The sequence below is a fragment of the Calidris pugnax genome, unplaced genomic scaffold (assembly GCF_001431845.1).
Source record: "Calidris pugnax isolate Ruff unplaced genomic scaffold, ASM143184v1 scaffold58, whole genome shotgun sequence".
Lineage (NCBI taxonomy): Eukaryota > Metazoa > Chordata > Aves > Charadriiformes > Scolopacidae > Calidris > Calidris pugnax.
This window is the reverse complement of record NW_015090868.1, coordinates 7,838,867-7,860,567: the sequence shown is the minus strand read 5'-3', so window position 1 is coordinate 7,860,567 and position 21,701 is coordinate 7,838,867. Positions and strand designations below refer to the sequence as shown.

Below are 21,701 nucleotides of genomic sequence, written 5' to 3'. Positions count from 1 at the left end.
TTGTCCTCATGACAAATTTTTTTTTTTTTTTTTTTTTTTTTTTTTTGTTATGCCAAAACAGGGCCACCTGCAGCATCTGCCTGATTTGAGTGGGTGACTTCAGTAAGCAGCATATGGTGCCAGTATGTTCTGAATAATTTTGTGGCCTTGAGCTAAGCACATAACCTTCTGCCAGAGGTGGTGGGTTTTTTTTTTTTTTTCCCTCTGTAATACAGGAATAACAACACCCACCTCACAGGCGTGTGGGGAAGATTAATTAGTTTATGTTTGCAAAATGCTTTGAAGATGAAAAGCGCTGTAAGTGCTAAGTAATATTATCATCTTTCATTGCTATACTAGTTACTTCTTAAAGCAACAATAAGAAGTTAATTGGTTTTCAGGTTCCAGGTGATAAGGATCTGTTGACTTTTAAAGTTATTCTATTAGCTACAGAGTGGTACTAAGAAAAACATTTCACTTTTATTTGATTAGGAGTATATTTAGCTCACGCTCAGTGATATGCACACTTCCTCTAAGGTATTCATCTAGTTGAAATTGGCCCCTTGTGGGTCATGGTCTGTAGATGAGCTCCGGATCTGGAGACAAAGGGCAATTGTGATCCTCCAGGGAAAAATCAACCTTGGTTATTGGCAGTAGACTGCTTGATCAGGCATTTCTACGCAGCCTGGGACCACAGAGTAAAAACCTTGTCTTTGACTAGTCCAGTTGCAAAATAAGAGAATTAAGTTCTTGATCGTAATGATTAAGGATTTATAAGGTGAGCAAGAGGCCTTCACAAGGACTTTCAGCCCCATGGAAAGGGAGATGCTGTAGAGGGTCTGTAATTGCTCTTCCATCTTTCCGTAGCTCATATACTGAGATGTATGTGCTGCTCCTGTTCATAATAAAAACTAAATTGAGGACTGGGGAGATAAATGGATCACGTGCAGCCTATGAAAGATGACTTCAGCATGTTAACTTCTACAGAGAGAATGAAGCTAGAAAAGTGTGTGGTTAGAGATGGGGTGAGGGGAGGAACGGAAGAGGCTGAAGACCCCCATCTGTCCCATCCGTTGGTTTAGTGTCCAGGGCTGTAGGCCAAGCTGTGAGTGATTGCCTATTTCAGCACCAGCAAATACATGCGGAGAGTGAAGCAGAGATGTAAAATAGGAATAATGCCTCAGAAAATAATTCCTTGATACTTTCTGAAGTTAGTTTGTAAAAATGTCACATCTTACTGGCTTGAGAGCCAGTACCCAGCATTACTGAGCTTACTAAAGCCAGAAGAGGAAATGGCAGAGCCACGGGAACACACGTTTTGTGTTTCTACTGTTTTGCTTTGCAGCACCATAAGTAGGTCTGAGTCATAAATCCTTTCCTGTCTTCAGCGTAATGGAAATTTTTCTAGAAAATCTAAACTAAGACAATGCTACACTACATTTATTATGAGGGTTTACTGAATGGAAACCCTTTTGGGGGAGTCTGACAGCAATGTGAGCGAGAGAGGGAGTAAAAGAGGTTTTAACTTCTACAGATGTCCTTGGATCTGTTTTCTCCATTGGCTCTTTAGCTTATCCACAGCACCTTGTTCTGTCCATGCATTGCAGAGCATTGAGGATACTTGATTCTGAAATCCTACGAATAGAAATGTGTAGAGTTACTCTGAATAGTTATGTTGGGTTTTTTCTTTATACCAGTTCAGAGCCTGTTGAACTAATTGAGTTTTCTGCCATGCTGTGAGACCTCTGCTCACTTGTGGTGGCAAATGTGCCTTTCCCTTGTGGAAAGGCAGAAATTAAACAGTAGAGTTTTCATTCCCCCCCATATAGAGGAATAGCAGTGGGCCTGAGCAATATTTTGTATGCTTCTCTTTATGCTGACTCCTTCCCCCTCTATTCTCCTTCCTCCTTCCTCCTCTTCCCCATTTCAAGCTGTCTGTCATGTCATTAGCATCCTACGGACCTTAATGTGGCAGTTCATACCTGTCAGATCTGTGGTTGTAGGCTCTTTGCAGACTGGATATCCATCATCTCCACATTACTTACCCTTGGGTCGTATTTTCTTCACATCTATCAAATTTAGGCTTTATTCGTATTTTGTAATAAATGGATGCTGAGGTGTTGATGATTTGGTCCCAGGATCCAAAGATTAAGGTAGAAGCCTAAAATGTCTGTACTGTCTTTCTGGTCATGATCAAGACTTTGTGTCCCTTGCTACTCGGGGAGCTGTATTTCTTTTTTAAATCCCCAAAATCCCTTCCCCCCGCCCCCATCTTCAGCCCATGATCTGGCCAGCTGTGTTATCTTTCTCTTAATTTAGTTTGTATATTTTGTAATCATAGTCATAAAGCATGATTTTTACCTAAAATCCCCAAATTTGGAACTGTACTGTTTAAATTATTAATGCATTTACTAGAGCATGATTGCTGCTGCTGTGGCTTGAAGCTCTGAATTGTGCAATTGTGAAATTATCTTCAGCTGACTTTAATCTTACTCTGCGGTAACTTCAGAAGGGCTTGATGAACAGTCCTTTATCCTTATACTGGATTAAGCAGTGCTTCTTATGTTCTAGTCTGTGGATTAGTACTGAGGATCCCCTGCCACCCTCAAGCCTAACGGGGAATAAAATTACGATTCTCCCTCTGTACGGCACAGAGTCTGTATGTTTGAACCATAATTTGGAAAACCAGTGGCAGGAAGACATTGTGTTTCACTTGCATTGATTCTGCTCTATTTCTTAAAATAAAAACGTTCCCAGGCTAGCATTTCAATCAATGTCTCCTTGCAATTCTGTAGTTTAGTGCTAGTAAAAATACATGGCTGGTTTAAATATCAGGTTTGAAATCCTTTATTTCCCACAAAAAAAATATAAGTGTAGGGTTGTGTGTTTTGTGCTTTTTGTGTTTTTTTTTGTTTTTTTTGTTTTTTTTTTCTCTAGAATTGACTCAGGTTTTTTGAGTCTTTACATAAAGCTCCTCTACCAAGAGCAGCACAGTGAGTGCAGCTCAGAACTCACAGCATCTGGCATTAACTCTTTCAGAAGTCCCTGAGACCATGACTGAGCTCCCCATGTGCTTTTGAAAGCCCCCAAGGAATGGGAGAACTGTGTGGTTCAGAATAATGAGCACTTGAAAATTAGATGCACAGTTGCTAAGATGGAATACAATTTAATGCTCTTTGTTATGATGTAGTTTGCTGGTTACATTGGAGAAGCAACTGTCATTCATACGAGTCGTACAGCTCCACTCTAAATCAGATAATGACAAGAAAAGGAGGTTAAGATGGAAAAGTGAATAGAGCGGAAAGGTCAAGAAAGAGAGATTAAGAGGTGACAAAGAAGAAGGTTGTGATGAGTGAAGAAGAAAACATAGGAATTAAAAACAGGAGGAAAATGTGATACAGTGGATTAGGATGGTTTAAATTTCACTGATAATTTTCACAAAAACAAAAGAGAAAATCAGGCTGAAGTAATAACAACAAAATACTATGCCAAATCAGAAAGAAAAAATGTTAACACAGGCAAAGCTCATTACTTGTCAGTCTTCACTGTGATTTCTTGCATCCTAGCAAGAGAACTCTGCCAGTACAGCTTTGAAAACTCCTTTTTAGTAAATATATTGTGAAGTTTGTCTGACAGAATGGATGGTACCACATCTATTACTCATTCTCTCTTCAGTATATTGTGTTCTACCCACCTAATATTCTGACTTCTGGAGACAGCATTTGTACATTTCTTCTCAGAGTTTTATACAGCATCCAAGGGCTCTGTTTTGCCATTTTTTAAAAAAGAAAAAGCAAACTTGTTTTTCTACTGTACAGTTACTCCCAATTCTATGTCCTTCCTCTCAAGAGCTTTCCTTATGAAGGACTCCCTTGTGCCACACTGTTTGCTCCAGTAAATGGAAAAAAAGATAGTACAGTTACTCCCAATTCTATGTCCTTCCTCTCAAGAGCTTTCCTTACGAGGGACTACCCTGTGCCACACTATGTTTGCTCCAGTAAATGGAAAAAAAGATCATTTTATTTACAAATAAGTGATATATTTTTCCCTACGAAACCAGGTAGGATTGGCCCTTGAAATTAGGTGACGTTTAAGATCCCACAGGATTGCCTGGAATTCTTGCTAAACCAGTCCAGCTCTGCTTTGATCATCTAGCAAGGGGTGACATCCACCCCGTGTTCTCAGTGGTGCTGCTCATGCCCAGTTTTGCTGCCTGTTGTTATACACAAAGAAGCTCCTTTTTCCATCTTTGACTCACACGTAATTGAATTCAGCTATTTTTCAGGAATTAATAAAGGAACAGGCCAGCCAGTTTGCAGTTATCAGAGCTGTTCCTTTATAGCTGTCATGAGTTGGGAAGGCAAGGGTCTGTTGAATCAGGTCAGTAGTCTTCATCTCTTGGTTGTACAGAAAGGATGAAGCATTTCAAAGGTGTGGTGGAGCTGTGTGCTGGCTTCTGCTCTACAGAAAGTGTTCAGAGGTATTGAGAATGAGCTCCAGGTATGGAGCTTCAAATAGGAAAGAAGGGCCCACTATATAGTGTCTAAACACAGACACAAAAGGAAATAAGTACTTTTCCCATATCAAAATAGCAGAAAACAGCGTGATCCGTGCAGGTCCTTTCACATCAGTGCTGCTTATACAATAAGCTTTTATGATAAGCATTGTATTATGAGGACATGTTTGTAAGCAGTAGTCTGCAGACAGAAAATAAAAACCTGAGGAGAATGTTTTTCATTATTTGCTTTCTAAATAAATGAGACTTCTGTTAATTAAAAAACCCCAACAAACTACAGGGTTAAGTAGGGAATTGAGGAAATGTAAGGGAGAAGATTGGTTCTTCTAAGGACCACGATCACAGCTTTGAATCTGTATAGCTTTAGTTCTTTCACAGTTTTTCTTAGTTTAGTGTAAGTGTTTTTGTTGTGTGTTATCACAGAGTGATTATAGGGAAAATGGGCTTGATTTCTGAATGGCATGAAGGTGTTACAGGCAGATTGAAGAAGGCAAGATACAAAGGGAGACTAGATTAGAAGAGGAACTGACAAGTAATGAAGGATGTAGCAGACATGGCATGAAACTCCACACAGAAACATAAGCAAGAACCAAACTAAACAGAGTATGTTTTTGGATGAATCTGGGACCTCTGTCTTTTTGGTGCTGTGTCCGTCCTGTTACAACAAACCCAGAGTCCGCAGAGGCCTCAAACTATAATTTCTCTGGTTTTTAAAGGTTGGGGTGTAGGTGTATTTTTATGCTAACTCGGTAGATACTTTAGAGGCTTTTCAAATTTATGTTTTCATTCCCTCTTTTCAACAATAGTCTATTATTGCTAAAACCTGACTTGTTGACTTATCAGTGGTTAATGAATTACTAAGGACAGTGCTGCTGTCTGGAGATGCTGACAAATTCTCTGTTGGATGTTTTTTGTTCATGCCTTCTGTTTGTTTCTTTCCCCTTTTCATGTTTTTTTAGATAATATCTCTGTATATATTTAGTATAGATCCACCTTAGAGCAAGGACTGACATCTGAAGAACCATGGGGCTGTTTCTTTTATTTAGTAGTCCTCTTCAAAAACCCATCTCCACAGATAAAATTTCCATCTTGAAGCTTAAATTATTATGGATGTCTTTGAATAACTTCCCCAATTTAGTTCAGGGAAACAAATGTGACACAAGTGCAGCAGGTTTCCTTTCAATTCCAGCTGTTAACTTCTGACTTTCTAAAATAATAGACAATTTCTGCATACATCAAACTTGCTTATATGCAGTATTTGATTAAACTAAAAAAGTAATTTACATTTCCAGACGATATAACCTGTGTGATTCTGGCAGAGAAATATATAAACACACAATGTTTTTTTAAAGAAATTATAATTATATATATAATATATAAAATAATATGTATAATATATATAAAAATTATGTTGGTATACTTCTTTGTATGTATGTAACTAAAGTAGATAAGGAGGTACACCAATTGTCTGTGGGTCATTTCTTACACAGAAAGTGGTTGCAACGTAACAGGTAGATGGGTTATGGTTACTGATGGCAAATGCTGTGTTTTTAACGGCGATTGCTGCACAAGCTCCTGAAAGTTATTTTAGAGTTATTACATTAATTTTGTTCTTGTCTGCACAAATGGAGGGTGTCAGCAGCCCTTACACTACCCATAAATTGATGTTCCTAGCCAAGAGAAGTACAGTATCTAATGGTAGAATGGTAGTAAACAGCATTATTGTCAGTTTTTAAAACCTAACTTAGTGATACATCATCCCAAATAGTCCAAAACCCCCAAAGGTGTCTCCAGAACAAGTCTCCTTGAAATGTCTCTCATTTTTTTTCCTACTTTGAACTTCATAGTTTTTTAAAGGAGAGTTAAAAAACCCACAAAGCCTTACGCCTATCTCTTTATTCTGTATCTACATTTTCTTCTCAGGAATTAGTTCATTACAATTGCCAAGTTGTTTTTAAGTCTCTATGAACTGTTGAGGCACTTATTGTCAGTGGGAGAAATTGCAAATGTGTGTATAGTGAAAGAAACCGATGATTAAATCCCTCACACTGAAGTAATTCTGGAAAGGTTAATTAGAAACTCTAAGAACACAAGAAGGAGAACATCCTCTCTTCATACTCTCTTTTTTTCGCACTGAGCTCCTACAACCTCCTTTTTCATTTTTATTTTTATTTCATTGAATTGTTTGTTATCAGGTAAAAGCCCCCAACTATTCTGCTGCCCACTGCATCCCAGCCATGTTCAGCTTCCCCTGGAAGTTTTCATTGTTCAGGAATCTTAAGATGATGTAAAATTTTTGTGTCACATATGTATGATTTCCTTTGGGACATAAATTCCTACACAAATACGTATTTTCCCATGTCAACTTTTTTGGTTTGGGTTTTGTTTGTTGGTTTTTGTTTTTTTTTTCATTTGCGTAGGCAACTTACACAGAGTACAATCCTCTTAGTGAAGCTCTTAGGAAAGCTTTAATTCAGAACATGATTTAGCCTGGTGTTTCTAAAGCAGTTACAGCATTTCTGGGCTACGCTGTAAAACTTCTCAGCGTAGCAAAAAGCTCCAATATATTGAATGTGATGAGAGGGCAAGAGACAGGCCTGCCCCCCCCTTTTCTAATTTGGCCCTGTCACGTGCCATTTTGGTTTTCATAAGAGGGGGAAATAGAAGAGAACATTTTACATGGAGGCAGGCTGTTGTAAGCTTAAAGTAAAAAATAAAACCCATTAATAGATGGTAGGTGGTGTGTTGTGCCGAGACCCAGTCTCCTAGAAAATGATCATGGAGGATGTTGTTGTATAATGTCTGAAGTATTTTCTCTTAAAAATAATAGTTTGCTTAAGAGGAAGGAAAAGTGGTGGGGGGAGAGCAATAGTCCCTTCAAATTGATATATCTGCATGGATGTCTCCTCAAGTGATTTTTCTGGGTGCAAAGAGGTGTTTTCCACAGTGTGGGCTGTGTGGGTTCCAAGGAGAAGCAGGTTGCAATGCTCTCTGGCTGTAGCTGGTCTCACTGGAGCTCAGGAGGCAGCATCTGGGTCTTTCCACATCCTTCCTTCCCTTCACATCTCGGCACCACAAGGTTATGGGGACCAGAGCCATAACACCTTGTAGCCTTGAAGTCAACGGCAGTTTTGTTACTGACTCAAGTAACCTTGTCTTTGGTCAAAAATACCTTTCTTTTCCATTTTGCTTCCCAAAACCCTGTTCTTAGAATCAATAAGATGCTTCTGTGCAACTGTGTATACATCTTAGCCTCTTCATGGTTGGAACTCGATGATCTTTAAGGTCCCTTCCAACCCAAACCACTCTATGATTTATATGCATGTAGGTAATATGCATACACGCTTGCACACAGGCTTGCCATGTACTTGGTTCTGACTTCAGGCAACTGTAGATTCACGTAATAATGTACCAAACACATCAAACCAGTGTTCTAGACTGTCACCCTCAGCGTGCAGTTACCAAAAATGCAAAATATTAAGCATTGTAGAGACTTTACTACTTTCAGTTCTGATCCTGTTACCCCTGGGCGGTTGGTTTGGCCTGTTTGCTTCTCTGATTAGTTTCAACTCTCACAAAGCCTGAACATTCACAGGGCATTCACACAGCTTTAAAAAATGACATGATACTATCAGTGTGCATAGTAATCCCCTGGTCTTATACCCTTCACGCTCTTCAGGCACACTCATAGAAATGCTTACTCCTGCTATATTTACCTCTCCAGCTGTATTGTCGTTCAAATATTTATTCACACCTGCATAATAAATACAGTTTGATTTGCACCTAATAGTAGTAACTGATTTTCATTATTTATGAAAGTCATTATCAGAATTCATTTATGGTTCTGATTGTGAAGAAACTTACGGCGACAACTTCCTATGACCGCAGCAATAAAATAATTAACTGGCTCACTTAAAACAAGTCAATGGCCAGGGCATTAACTCTTAATATTTCAGAAATTATTTACACTTCTGTATTCACACGTCTGCAATTCTGTTACTTTCTGATTGATGGGATGCTGTTCTTGTTGTATTATAAGCTTTAATTATCTTACTAACATATTTTTATGTTAAATGACTGATTTTGGAGCCATTAGGATGCCAGTCAGATTGAAAAATTGAATGTGTGTTCTAATTCGTTCCCAGAGCTGTGAAATAACGTTGGGCGAGGGTGGAAGAGCATTATGGGAATAGGCATGCAAATGAGCTTGCCAAGTGTCTCTATATCATAAAATGTCTTAAATCTGTGGACATAAAAGTAGGATGAAGGCAGCCATTAAAAAGGCAGTCATTTTTGAGTGTCGCATAATTTAGACACTTTAAGTTATTGAAGTGTCACGAGTTTATTGCACCAAATTTATTAATACAATCATTTGGGATTCACGTATGTTTCTTGCTCTGCCCCAAAACAGAGGCTAAAAGTCTGTTTAAAATGCACAGACTCTTCTTTGGAAGTAGAAGTCTAACATGTTTCTCAAAATATGGAGACATGAAAAATAAGAACTTTACTGTAGTCCTTGCAGGTAACAGGTGGCTGTGTTCCTGTTTGTTTATATTTCTGTATTAAAGTAGGGAAGAGAAATTCAATAAAGACCAAGTGAGTTTGGTTCCCATTTAGTTTTTTTCCATTGGCTTACATCTGTGCAGGGAAAATAACCCATTGCTTTGGCCTCCAACCAGAACAGAAAAAAAAGAAAAGAGGATAATCCTGACAAATACCTTGTTACTGCTTTCACGCTTTGAAAAAGAAAAAAAAAAAAAATTCATTTATTTTTAATCTTTTCATGTGCTGAATTGGCTTTTCTTAGTGTGCAGGTTCTGTTACATTTCTTTCCTACCCAGGAGCACTTTTGATGTGTTTAAGCAGTTGACAAAACAGTGCTCAGGTGTAGTAGGAATGAAAAGGGGCACCACGGAGAGCTGGAGACAAAGGAATCCACTTGATTGTAATACATGGGGAGTTTTGACAAAACACCTTGGGTGATACCTGAGACAATTATACACGTGAAGAGTGTTTTTACTTTAGGTTCTTTCTAAAAAATAAAAAATAAAATAAATAAAAAAAATCTCACCTTTTGTTATCTTTTTTTCCCCTAATCAGGACAGAATTTTACCCTAAGGCAGTTAGGAGTTTGTGAACCAGCAACGCGTCGAGGACTGGCGTTTTGTGCGGAAATGGGGCTGCCCCACAGAGGTTACTCTATCAGTGCAGGGTCAGATGCTGATACTGAAAATGAAGGAGTGATGTCTCCAGAGCATGCCATGAGACTTTGGGGCAGGGGGGTCAAATCAGGGCGCAGCTCCTGTCTGTCGAGCCGTTCCAACTCAGCCCTCACTCTGACTGATACCGAACACGAAAACAAGTCCGACAGTGAAAATGGTAAGTTCATACCCCTATGCCCATATATAAATCAATGTTTTATTTGCTGTTTTGGTTGACACTCAATAATTTTCAATCATTGAAGGAATGGCCTTGAATTATTTGCCTAATTTTTTTCCTCTTTTTCCCAGAAAAGTCAATATTTGGTATCAGCCCTAAGTAATGCAAGCTTTGGGTGTGATGTTTTAGCTGTAATTTTGAAAGAGTTTAATCAGAAGAAAAAGATTAGCTCTGTTTTATCTCAGGCCATGTCACCTGTTTCCCTTTGGGGAACAGCTAAGTAAGTGGTGATAAGGTTGATCCCCAAGGCCAGCTTGCAATCAAAGGTTTCATTGTAAACTCTTCTCCAAGACATCTTGGAGAAGTTGCAGAATCTTAGAATGGATGAATGAACGCAAAGAATAGCTTATTAACAGGGCTCATGTGATTGGAAAAATAATTTGATTGTGCTTTAAACTTCCTACTTGATGAGAGCAATTGGAATTGTGGTGAAGAGGGACATGTGGCCTTTGATGTGCCTGGGGGACTGGATTACTGTGCAATTAAGATCTGCAAAAAAATCTAAACAGCAGCCTTGTAGGATGTGGGGTATGACCATTGTGTATTAAGGCTTAGTGTTTAAATGAAAAGAGGTTAACACAATTGAATGATTCATTTTTAAAGCTTTTCAAGATATTTTTTTGTTACCTCTACTTGAGGTTATGAACAGAACCTAATGTGGTGTTAAATACTAAATGCACAAATATTAGAAAACATTTTATCTTTAGCTTCTTTCTATTTGCAGAAGATTTTCAGCTTTACTAGAATTAAAATGATTGTTCTATTAACTTCATGACTTTCTATATGACAAATTCAAAAGAGGGATAAAGAGAAAGTAAAGTGAAAATTAGCCAAGTAAAAATGAAAATTAGTGATGGCTATGGCCTGCATGTCTACATGTCGTTTTATTAATTTGTTAAACCTGTCTGCTCAGCTCTACAAAAGTCAGAGCAATTCTGTTTCTATCCTCTGGCAATAGCTGGAATGCACTGTGGAAAACTGCAATATAGGTGTGTATGTATGGTAATCTTTTTTTTTCCTTTTTTTTAAAAGGCACTTTAATTTTAAACTATGTTTAGTCCTACCTTTTTATTATTTTAAGTTCAGTTTGAGAAGACAAAACTGTATTTTGGTATTACTCATATTTGTCTTTCCTCTGGTGGCCAATTCTAACTGAAGATGCCTGTGCAAGACAGCTCTCTCAGATGGGATCCTCCTTTTTGTGTTGGACTGAATGCTGTGTGGTACCGAAGGAGACCTCAGTGGTCACAGGTGTCTTGTCTCATGGTTGGAAAACTTGTTTTGAGTTGGAGGCATGTTTTGAGAGAGAAGGATGGAAATACTTGCCTACCTCTTTTTGATAGTGAAGTTTCTGTTGGAAGACTCTCAATATTTCAGCCACAAAGCAATCTAGGATAAATGGTTAAACAGTGCTGTGATTTTCCTTTTGAAAGGTCTATGCTGAAACAGATTACCTTGAGTCTTTTGTAAAACTCTAGGTTAATGAACTTGAAAATGTATATTTATATATGGACACACGTGTACACACACAATTTCCTTAGAGTCACATCTTTCCCAAAGAGGTGATTGCTGCTGAGGTACAATAGATTTGGTATACTTTTTAATAAACTTTGTTTCAATTTTTAAAGAAGTGAAATGCCTGATTGCAATATGCAAAAACTTCCTCCATGAGCTTAAAGTCAGAGTTTAATTTTATTTTTTCATGTTTAAGACGACTGTGAATATGTTAGAAAAGATATAATTCTTGCACTGGTTAAAATTATGCAAGGAACGTCTGATGCTTGATACAACTTCAAAGCAGAGTTTAGTCACTGAAAAGGATTACAGTTGATTTATTTATTGATAGGGAGGCCAGCAGTCCAACTTAAGAAGGTACTGGGACTGCTGTGAGGCTAATGAAATTTTGATGGCTTGAGAGTCCCCTAGGGTTATCAAACGTATATAGCTCGGACCATGTCATGGGTCACCATTTCAGTGGAGTTGTTACAGAAGTGGGGAAAAGCTTAATCTTCTTTGCTATTTTTCTCTGAATTTTGGTTTCCACTGAACATGGAAGATTTGGCTGACAAACGATTTTATACACAGAGCTGGAACTCAGGATGTTAAATGCTCTCAGTGGAATAGAAAATAAAATTTAAAGCCAGGGAAGCCATGTCATCCTGGCAGGCACAGGTGCTTTAATCAAAGGACCAAACTGCAGGTGTGAGTTTTGTTAATTTATGGCCTGAAGTTAATAGTTGTGCCAGTACACTGTTGACATCTGACAAATCTGATACAGCTTTGAAAGCAAAGTTGGAGTTATGATGAGTCCTCTGTACTGTGTCGCCCTTTGCTGTGTGTGAAAGCTTCCTGACTGAATTTGGAAGGAACTGTTTTACAGGTAAATGCATTTCTATGGAGCATGTTTATCTCTCAGGTAGATGATTAACAACAGGTTAAGGTGAACAAAACACACCACCAGTTCGTACGTTCCTCAGTTCTTGAGCGATCCCACTGTTCACCCAGTAAAACCATTCACTGTTTAAATAGTCCATTACCATAAGCCGACCTTATTGGAGTTAATGGGACGATTCATGATGATGAGAACTGTGACTTTTCCTACAGATTTGTGAACTCAGGATTAACCATTTGTTCAAGGTACTTGGGATTTTCTTTCTCACCAGTTAGGCAAGAAGAGGAGCTTGCCCCAAAACAGGACTTCCTTTCCTTCCCTGTAACCGTTGTGTGTATTTTCTCTTCTGAAATAGTTGTGGATTGCGTATCCCTTGGGAAGGCAAAACTCGAGGATTTGTTGCATAGTACAATGAATAAGTGGAAATTGTTGAAGATAGTAACTTTTATTTGTTGAGGTCTCAACATTATTTTTCTAAGATCCTCCAAAAGCTGCCTAAATTTGTGAATAATATTGGCAGGATTAGAAGAAGTTTCTTTAAACAAATAACATTGCACATGATTAAGTTGTAAAGCTTTAAGTGTACTAATAATACACCATAAATTCCATTGCACATGATTAAGTTGTAAAGCTTTAAGTGTACTACACCATAAATTCCAGAATAATTTTTCTTTCTTTTTTTTTAAGAAAACATCAGAACTGTCCACGAAACATAGGGTTTGTAGATGTATTCTCACATCAAAATTTTAGGTTGCTGCTCAGTAAATCATTCTGAAGAGAAATATTTTTCTTTGAGCTCATTCAAGTTTCATATATGCCTCTTGGCACCGTGTTCTGAGAGATTTGTCATGTCAGCCTCCCCAAAGGAGGACCTGCATCTGTTCCTCTGGGCAACCGACCAGTGTCACGGACAGTACCGTGTATCAACTGGAGCACGCCGAGCACGCACGTGCTTCTTTGGGCTTATCTTCTCCATTCCCTTTGCAACTTATTTCATCAGTGCTGCACCAAGAAATTCCTGTTAATTATTGTTCTAGGAGCTGTGGCTTTGAAATACAAGCAGCCCATCTTTTACACGCCCGCCAGTAACTTTATGTTGTTAAGCTGTTCTAAGATTACTGAAGCTTGTCTTTTAAACTTGATAAATATTCCAGCAGAGTATGAGCTAGAAGTTGTGGTTAGGCTTCAAATGACCGTTTTGCTTGAAGGGTCAGTATATTTTTAAGGTATCATAGAATCCACTTATTTGTTTAAGTTATTTTTAAATCCATTAAACTGTAATCTCTGACTTAATGAGACATCGGAAAGCTAATAAGGAAAACATGGAAGTTAATTGAGCAAGTTATTCCTAAAGTCCCGCTCCTTATGGAGTTTTTATTTATTTTTTTGTCAAGTTACAGAATCGGTTTTGCATGCACTTTTTGTGTCAGCCTTAAACCGACTGGAAAGTCACTCATTTAAGGCTTAAGCAAGTCTGTGTCACCTTCTGTCCCTTTGGCAGTGCTTCTGGAAAAGAGTTGGGCACTCCAGATAGATGCATGCCTCATTGTTGACTCTGCCCACAGCCACAAAGTCTAGCTGAGCGTACAGCAATGGTTCTGATGGCAGTAGAACGTGGGGACTTTTTTTATTTTTTTTTATTTAGTGAGAGTTTTGCACTGATGGGGGTTTGTTAGAAGACCAGAAGAGATCAGGATACGGCAAAAGAAAGGGAGAGAGGAGAATGAGATCGTGGCCTCAGGCATTTGTTCTGAATTGGTTAAGTAAATGATTTTAAACTTAGACCCATTTTTCACAGATACAGAAAAGTAGATATTGCTGGTAGAATGTTCATTGCTGAGCATATCTGTAAAGAGAAAATATCAGTTTATCAGCTGTGTGGGCACCTGCTTGCGTCCTCTCCGACTTCAGACAGTTTCTGATGGTAGCATTCACGTGAACCTAATACTCTCTTGTCCTTCCAGAATGGTGAATGTACTGGCATTCAGATCTCTGAAAACCAAGAAATACATTGGTAAGATACTTGTCAAGACATCTTAAATCTGTTCTCTCTAACCCAGTACATCTATAACATATACTTGAACTCTGCATTCTTCAATAATGCACATCATTCAGGAAGTCGTGTCACGTGTTTTCACCTGTTTAACATCCTTCTTTATGCTACGGCAGAACTTGGATGGGCTGTACTGAATAGGAGCTGCTTGGTACCTGCTAGCCAAACACTGAGCCTACTGATCAAAACCAGCCACATGGCTGATGAATTAATATTCATCTTTACTGCCATACCACCATTTTACAGCTTCTTCACTCTTTCCCACAGTATTCCATCTAGCAATTATCTACCCCTCATTAAGCATGCCAATATCTCTTAAATCCTGCTTTGCTGCTTAGAAATTTCATGACCAGGAAATCAGTCTGTTTTATTGTTGACAATAATATTTAATATCTAAAGAGGCATATAAGTTTTTCGTCCGTTACAGACACGTGGAACTGAAATCCATACACAAAAATAGTCATCCCTGGTTTTCTGCAATATTATTACAAGTTTTCTATAGTTATGCCAATTTTCAGATTCTGTTCTATTACGATTATAGTTCTGGGAACACATTTCAATAAATCCCCTCAGCATTCACTGTTAATGCAACTGAAAATCATGTTGATAATTCCTTTGGCTAGCGGTAGCCAAAGAGGGAACAGATGGGCTGATCTTTTCCCAGTAATTTTTTGGGGTCTCCTGCATTTCAGAGGTTTGAGTGTCACGAGACTTGTTGTTGAGGAAAGGCATGAGTTTCCAATGGGTCATCTTAATGATGGGAGTCTGGTACAGAACATCAGGCCAGGAGATGAATCTCTTTGGAAACACTTAAATCTTCTGATGCACAGGAATTGTAGGCTTCACGACAGCTGACAGCAATAAAAATAGAATTGGGGTCTTCAAGGAACAAATCTAAGAAGAAAATTTCATAGAATTCACTCTTGGCTGTTAAGCTTATAAATCCTTCTAATGTGAAGGAGTGGTGGAAGAGGTGTTTAAAGACCACCTGTCATAGCTCAGGATTTCTCCAGAGATCTGGATTTCCAGAAAGAACCATGCCGAAAATGGAAGGAAGTTCAAATTTCCGAGGAGGAGCTTGCAAAGATGCAATTGGGGAGGTCCGGGCATACAAGCAAAGTTGAAACATAATCAGCAAAAAAGTGAGGAATCGTACAGAAACATGGACACTAAGAAAAGAGAAAATAGGGAGTTGATTTATTACTCAATACTGAAGGAAGGCTGGTAATATATTGCATATATGTTTTCTTCTGGTTGTTTTTGTTTCAGCATTTGCTACCCAAGTAACTGATCACGGAGCTAACATTTATACTATTAAATAAAGGATTAGAGGTTATTTAGTTAAATATAATTTGTCCTGCATGTATAGAGTGTCTACAGCCTCAGGGCTTTTTATGACTCATGTCTGAGAAATCATTGATAATGGATGTGCTTCTGGAAGACAAAAACAAACAAACAGGACCATTTCAGAAGGGGCAAAGAGAAGGAGGAGGAACCTGCCCAATCAGTTAGACAGAAAACAACCTAGGGAAAAAAAATGTGAAAAGTTTATGTTTTATAAGAATAAGCATGTGTTTGTGCTACATGTTTCTTGTCAAGCTATAATGATGTCCTTCTGTGATAGTGTATGCCACTCCTTGATAAGGAAGAAGCAGCAGATGCTAAGAGCAATAGGTATTTTGATATTATTAAGGTTTCTGATATTGCTTCCCTCCTGATGTACTCATAAATAGAGACACAGGGTCATGGCTCATTATTGCAAGATAAATATACAATTTATAGGAAAAAAATTGTAAAGAATTACAGAATCACAGAATCACCATGGTTGGAGGCGACGTCTGAGATCATCGAGTCCAATCTCAAAAAAAAAACCAAACCAAAAAAACCACCAAAAACCAAACCCACAACAACAAAAGAAAAAAAAACACTAAACAAAACAAGAAACACAACACCCCACTACATCACACCCACCCACAAACCAATAATCTTGGGCACTAGAGCATGCCCTGAAGAGCCATGTCTACATGTTTCTTAAATACCTCCAGGGATGGTGACTCCACCACCTCCCTGGGCAGGAGGGGATTGTCAGTATTTCATGAACTGGCTTGTATCAAATAGTGTGTCATGGATAATGCAAATGGAGCGCTGTAACCTGGAAAGAATCACATAAGTTTTGTAGGACAGGATGGAAGCTGGAGAAATAATTCCACATGAAAAAATGCTGTTTCAATAAATACAAGTGCAAAGACCTACATTTAAGTGTGAATAGTCAAATTTCCCAAATGTGAGTAAGACAAGTGGCTGAATCATGGTTCTTTAGAAAATCATAGAATAATTCAGTTTAGAAAGGACCTTTTGAGGTCATGGTTCAACCATCTTCTTAGAGCCTAACTATCATTAATTTAGATGAGATTGCTTAAGGCCTTGTTCATTTGAGTTTGGAAAATTTAAGAGAGAGGTTCTACGTCATCTCTGGGCAACTGTTTTGATGCTTAACCAACTTTATTGTGATTTATTTTTTTTTTTCCTTTATATCTATTGGAGTTTCCTTTGCTGCAGTTGTGACCGCTGTCTTGGGTAGTGGAAGACCAAAGTTAGATTTCCATCTTTTTGCCTTTTCCAGGCTCACTCAGCTTCTCTTCAAGTTGTATCCTCCAGCTCTCCAATCATCGTGGTCGGTCTCCACTGAATTAATTCCAGTTTGTCAGCCTTGCATGAGTACTGGAAAGCCCCAAACTGAATATTATACTCTAAATGTGGTCTCCAAACGCTGAATAAAAGGGACTAATCACTTCCAAGGGTGTGCTGGCTCCGTTCTTCTGAATGCAGCCCAGTATGTGGTTAGGCCTTATTGTGGAAAGGGCACGCTGCTGAACTTGTTGTCCACGTTGATTCCCCAGGTCCTTTACTACAATGCTGCTTTGCAGTGGGCTCCCAGCTAGTACTGTTAGATGAGGTTATTCTGCCTTTGGAATTCATGAAGGGTTTTTTCAGCCAATTCTTACAGCCTGTTGAGATCCCTCTGAAAGGCAATCCTGCCCTGCAGTGTATTGATTGCTGCCTCCAGCTCGGTGTCATCCACACACTTGCTGAGGGCACATTCCATCCCATTCATTCTCAATATGTTAAATGTAGTACAGACATAAAACAGCATCGGCCCCAATGTTAGCCCCTGAGGAATGCCAGTAATATTGGCCAACAGTTGGTCTTTGCACTACAAAGCACTATTCTTTCATCCTCTTCATACAACTGGTTTTCCACAAGCTGCACTTTGAAGCTCACCCATCCAGTCCATCTCTCTCTGGCTTGGCTACCATGGGAGATCATGCTGAAAGCCTTGCTATAAAATCAAGGAAAACAACATCTGCTGCTCTCCCTTTGTCTGCTGAGACAATTATCTGTTCATAGAAAGCGATCAGGGTGTTTGGGTGTGATTTGATTTTGGTTAGCTTTTCCTGGAGCCCTATCCAGGCACGTGAATCATCACTCCAGCAGAATTTGTTCCATAATCTTCCCTGGGAGACTGGGATGAAGCTGACTGCCTCTACTTCCCCATATACTACTTGCTCTTCTTGAAGATAACGTGACCTTTATCTTCTAAAAAGTCATCAGGAACCTTCCTCCATTGCCATGGCCCATCAGGGTGTTTGGGTGTGATTTGATTTTGGTAAATACATGTTAGCTTTTCCTGGAGCCCTATCCAGGCACGTGAATCATCACTCCAGCAGAATTTGTTCCATAATCTTCCCTGGGAGACTGGGATGAAGCTGACTGCCTCTACTTCCCCATATACTACTTGCTCTTCTTGAAGAAAACGTGACCTTTATCTTCTAAAAAGTCATCAGGAGCCTTCCTCCATTGCCATGATCTTTGAAGGAATCCCAGAATGGCCTTTCAATGACATTAGTCAACTCTGCCAGCACCCATGGGTGCCTCCTGTCTGGTATCCTGGACTTGTGTATGCACAGCTTGTATAAGTGGTGCCCAACAGCTCGCCCTTCTCTGCACTGGTAAGGCTTCTCAAATGTGCTTGGGCTTTGGCTTCCCTATCCCTCATCCTACATGTTGAAGAGATTGGGAGAATTCAGACTGTTGTACCTCGTGTGTTCTGTCCAGATGTTGCTGCTGTTACAAAGGCCACGTATGTGTTCTGTCCAGATGTTGCTGCTGTTACAAATGCTGTTATGTATGTGACCTTTATCTTCTAAAAAGTCATCAGGAGCCTTCCTCCATTGCCATGATCTTTGAAGGAATCCCAGAATGGCCTTTCAATGACATTAGTCAACTCTGCCAGCACCCATGGGTGCCTCCTGTCTGGTATCCTGGACTTGTGTATGCACAGCTTGTATAAGTGGTGCCCAACAGCTCGCCCTTCTCTGCACTGGTAAGGCTTCTCAAATGTGCTTGGGCTTTGGCTTCCCTATCCCTCATCCTGCATGTCAAAGAGATTGGGAGAATTCAGACTGTTGTACCTCGTGTGTTCTGTCCAGATGTTGCTGCTGTTACAAATGCTGTTATGTATGCAAATATGACCAGAAGCAAATGATGTAAATAGCAAAAAAATAGAAGTTAGTGCAGACGATGGCATTTCAAGGATAACTCGGTGAAGGAGACTGCTGAGGACCACGCGAATACTTCATCATCTAACAGATTTTCCAAACCAATTCCAAAATGTTGGTGTAGTTCCTGACAGTCCTGATTTGTGGGAGAAAACAGACAGAAGGAATTCTTCACTTCCTTACTGGTTTTGTTTTCTGTGAGTCAATTGTGTTATTCTACCCAAAAATTAATAAGCAGAGAAGAGTGCTGAGAAAATGAAGGCTATAAAAATGTTGCTCTGCAATTTACTATGCTATTAATATTCATATCTTGTTTTTTCTTCTAATTGGAAATGGTTAACTTTCCATACATTTTTTTTTTCCTTCCCCCCTCCTCATTTTCAGTTTGATAGAAAAATATTGTTGTTCAGTCCCCCTAAACAAAATGTGTTCTTCTGGACGTGCTTGCACAAGGAAATCTTAAAGAAAGAAGCTCTTTTTCATTTAAGTTGTGTTTTAATTGTGAGGTTGCCATGAAAGCAAAGCATGCTTTGCACATCTATAAACTGATGATCTCTGCTGTTTTGATTTGGAATGTGGTTTTGATGTCCTTGAAAAATCACAGTGGTAGCAGTAAATTGTTTTAATTAATGAATTAGAGAGCAACAGATTTGCTGAATCAGGTTTATTGATGTAATTATCACTGGAATAAAAAGGAGGAAAAAAAAAGTCTGTCAGAGCTGTGAGAGTATTTGGGTTGTTGTCATTTGAAAGCAAGTTTCTCAGCCACCACTTCCTTCATTTTCTGGATAGTTATGTGGATATAGGGATGTGTGTATACACATACATGTATATATTTATTTAATGGTAAAGTCTAAACAATAGCGGTTCAATATAAAGAGTAGGCTTATTCATATTCAGTTGTGTTAAAGATATTTTTAAGCTTCATCTAATTTGGATTTGCATTAAGATTTTAATTGCATTTACTGGTATAGCTAAACATGTCATATTGAGAAATAATGTAATAATGATTTCAACTTTAAACTAAATATAGGCTGTGCTGTTGTCAGAGTATCAGTAATAATTACAGGTGACAGCCTTTGTATGCTGGTCAAATAACAGCTGGAGAAAATTTTTCAAGATGATGGGGTTTTTTTACAAAGAACTGCAAAGGCTTTTAGAATAGTTCTTTAAAACTAGCTCTTGTTAAACCCATGTGAAGACTTACTTTGATGTTTTCGGGATAAAAAGTTGTATTTCCTTGATTTAGATGAAAATTCAGTTTGAAATTAAGTTTCAAGTCAAATTTGAAAATTAATTCCTTTCACAATTATTTAAAAAGTGTGCGGATTGAACTGATCAGAGCTTTTTTTGGTCTATATAATGTGCTGCCTGATCTGTTGGCAAAATTTAAGCTTTTTTTTCTTGATTTAAGGTGGGAAGAAGATGAGGTCTCAAATCTCAGAAAAATAAGTGCTTTTAAGAAGCTGTGGTTTTGATTTTTATCCCTCCCCTTCCCATTCAGTATGCCATTTTCTTACCAATTTATAGGGGGTTTGTGTTTAGTTATCTGTTACTTTCACTTGTACATTGCAGAGAGGAAGTGTGGGTTTGGGATGCTGAAACCAAGGAGAATAATTTTATTTATTATTTTAGAAACCTTTCGGTGTAAGGACCTTTGCTGCCTGCTGCAATTGTTGTGGGTTAGTTGAGGTTTCTATATAGTACAGGGGAATTTGCAAAATACTTATCAATACCTTACTTCGTGGTTTTGTTTGGGGGGGTTGTTTGTTTCTTTCTTTTAATTTCAAAATTGTGAACCCACAGCATCAAGTTAGGAAAGATGAAGGGGAATAATAAAAATCACTCCTTGGGCTACTGTGGTTGCTGACGAGGTAGATCAGGGACAAAATGTGAGCGTTTCCACCTCTGGGGCCACATTCACAGCAGGAAAAGAAGCCCCTGACCTGGGAAAGTCTTGTTCCAGATTGTCACAACAGAGTAAAGGCAGACAACAGGCTGATTTCTCTGGTTGACTACATTATGATTGATTTTTTGTCCTATGTGGTGAAATAGATGCATAAATGCGTGTATATGGTTATGTATGCATATATATGGCTGTCCTTACAACACATTTTCTTAAACAGTCTTATTTTCACAGCTTATACACATAGTTCTCTTGCAGATTAAACAAGCAGGTTTGAAGACCGGTTTCTTCTTCTTCAAATGACCTAGAAACTGCAAAGCATTTCTATAGTGAACCCATGTGCAGTCATGAGCACAGGAATAGGAAAGTTTTTCCAGTGTTGCACGCTCTGCCACTGACCTACTCTCTGCTGGAGAAAGAGATTGATTTTATTTATTTTTTTTCCAATTGCTGAGTTTTTATGAATGTAATACTTCCATAAACTGCTTTATAGTTACAAATAAAATGTCTTGTATAATTGCTAATGGCTAACGCTAGGGAGTCTCAGTCTGCACCTGTGGCAGACGGTGTAAAGAATTTGGGTTGCTTTGCCTCTATACAAAACTTACATTTCTTTTTTGTAGCGGGTTTCACTGAACCAAACTGTATTGCTCACCTGTGCAGTTTATAGAAAAATTGCAGAAATGAGGAGTCTAGGATCTTTTTGGGCAAAAGTTAGTTCTTGGAGAAGGTTTCAGAGTTGTCTTTTCTGCCTGCTGTTGAAGATGGATATTGAATGTATCAAGACAGTTTGTAATCTTTGAATTTCTTTTGAATATTCAAAGTTTCCAAGATATCTAGGTCAAAATGACTTTGAA

At 38.6% G+C, this 21,701-nt stretch overlaps 1 protein-coding gene across 1 annotated transcript in view; it reads left to right on the top strand.

Annotated features, from left to right (window-relative positions):
• Nucleotides 1–21,701, top strand: part of TENM3 (teneurin transmembrane protein 3) — a 1,441,984-nt gene that overhangs the window by 1,095,613 nt on the left and 324,670 nt on the right. Inside the window, exon 11 of the mRNA XM_014945587.1 lies at nt 9,596–9,874. Within this exon, the coding sequence (XP_014801073.1) occupies nt 9,596–9,874 (279 nt within the window). The remainder of the gene's footprint in view (nt 1–9,595; nt 9,875–21,701) is intronic.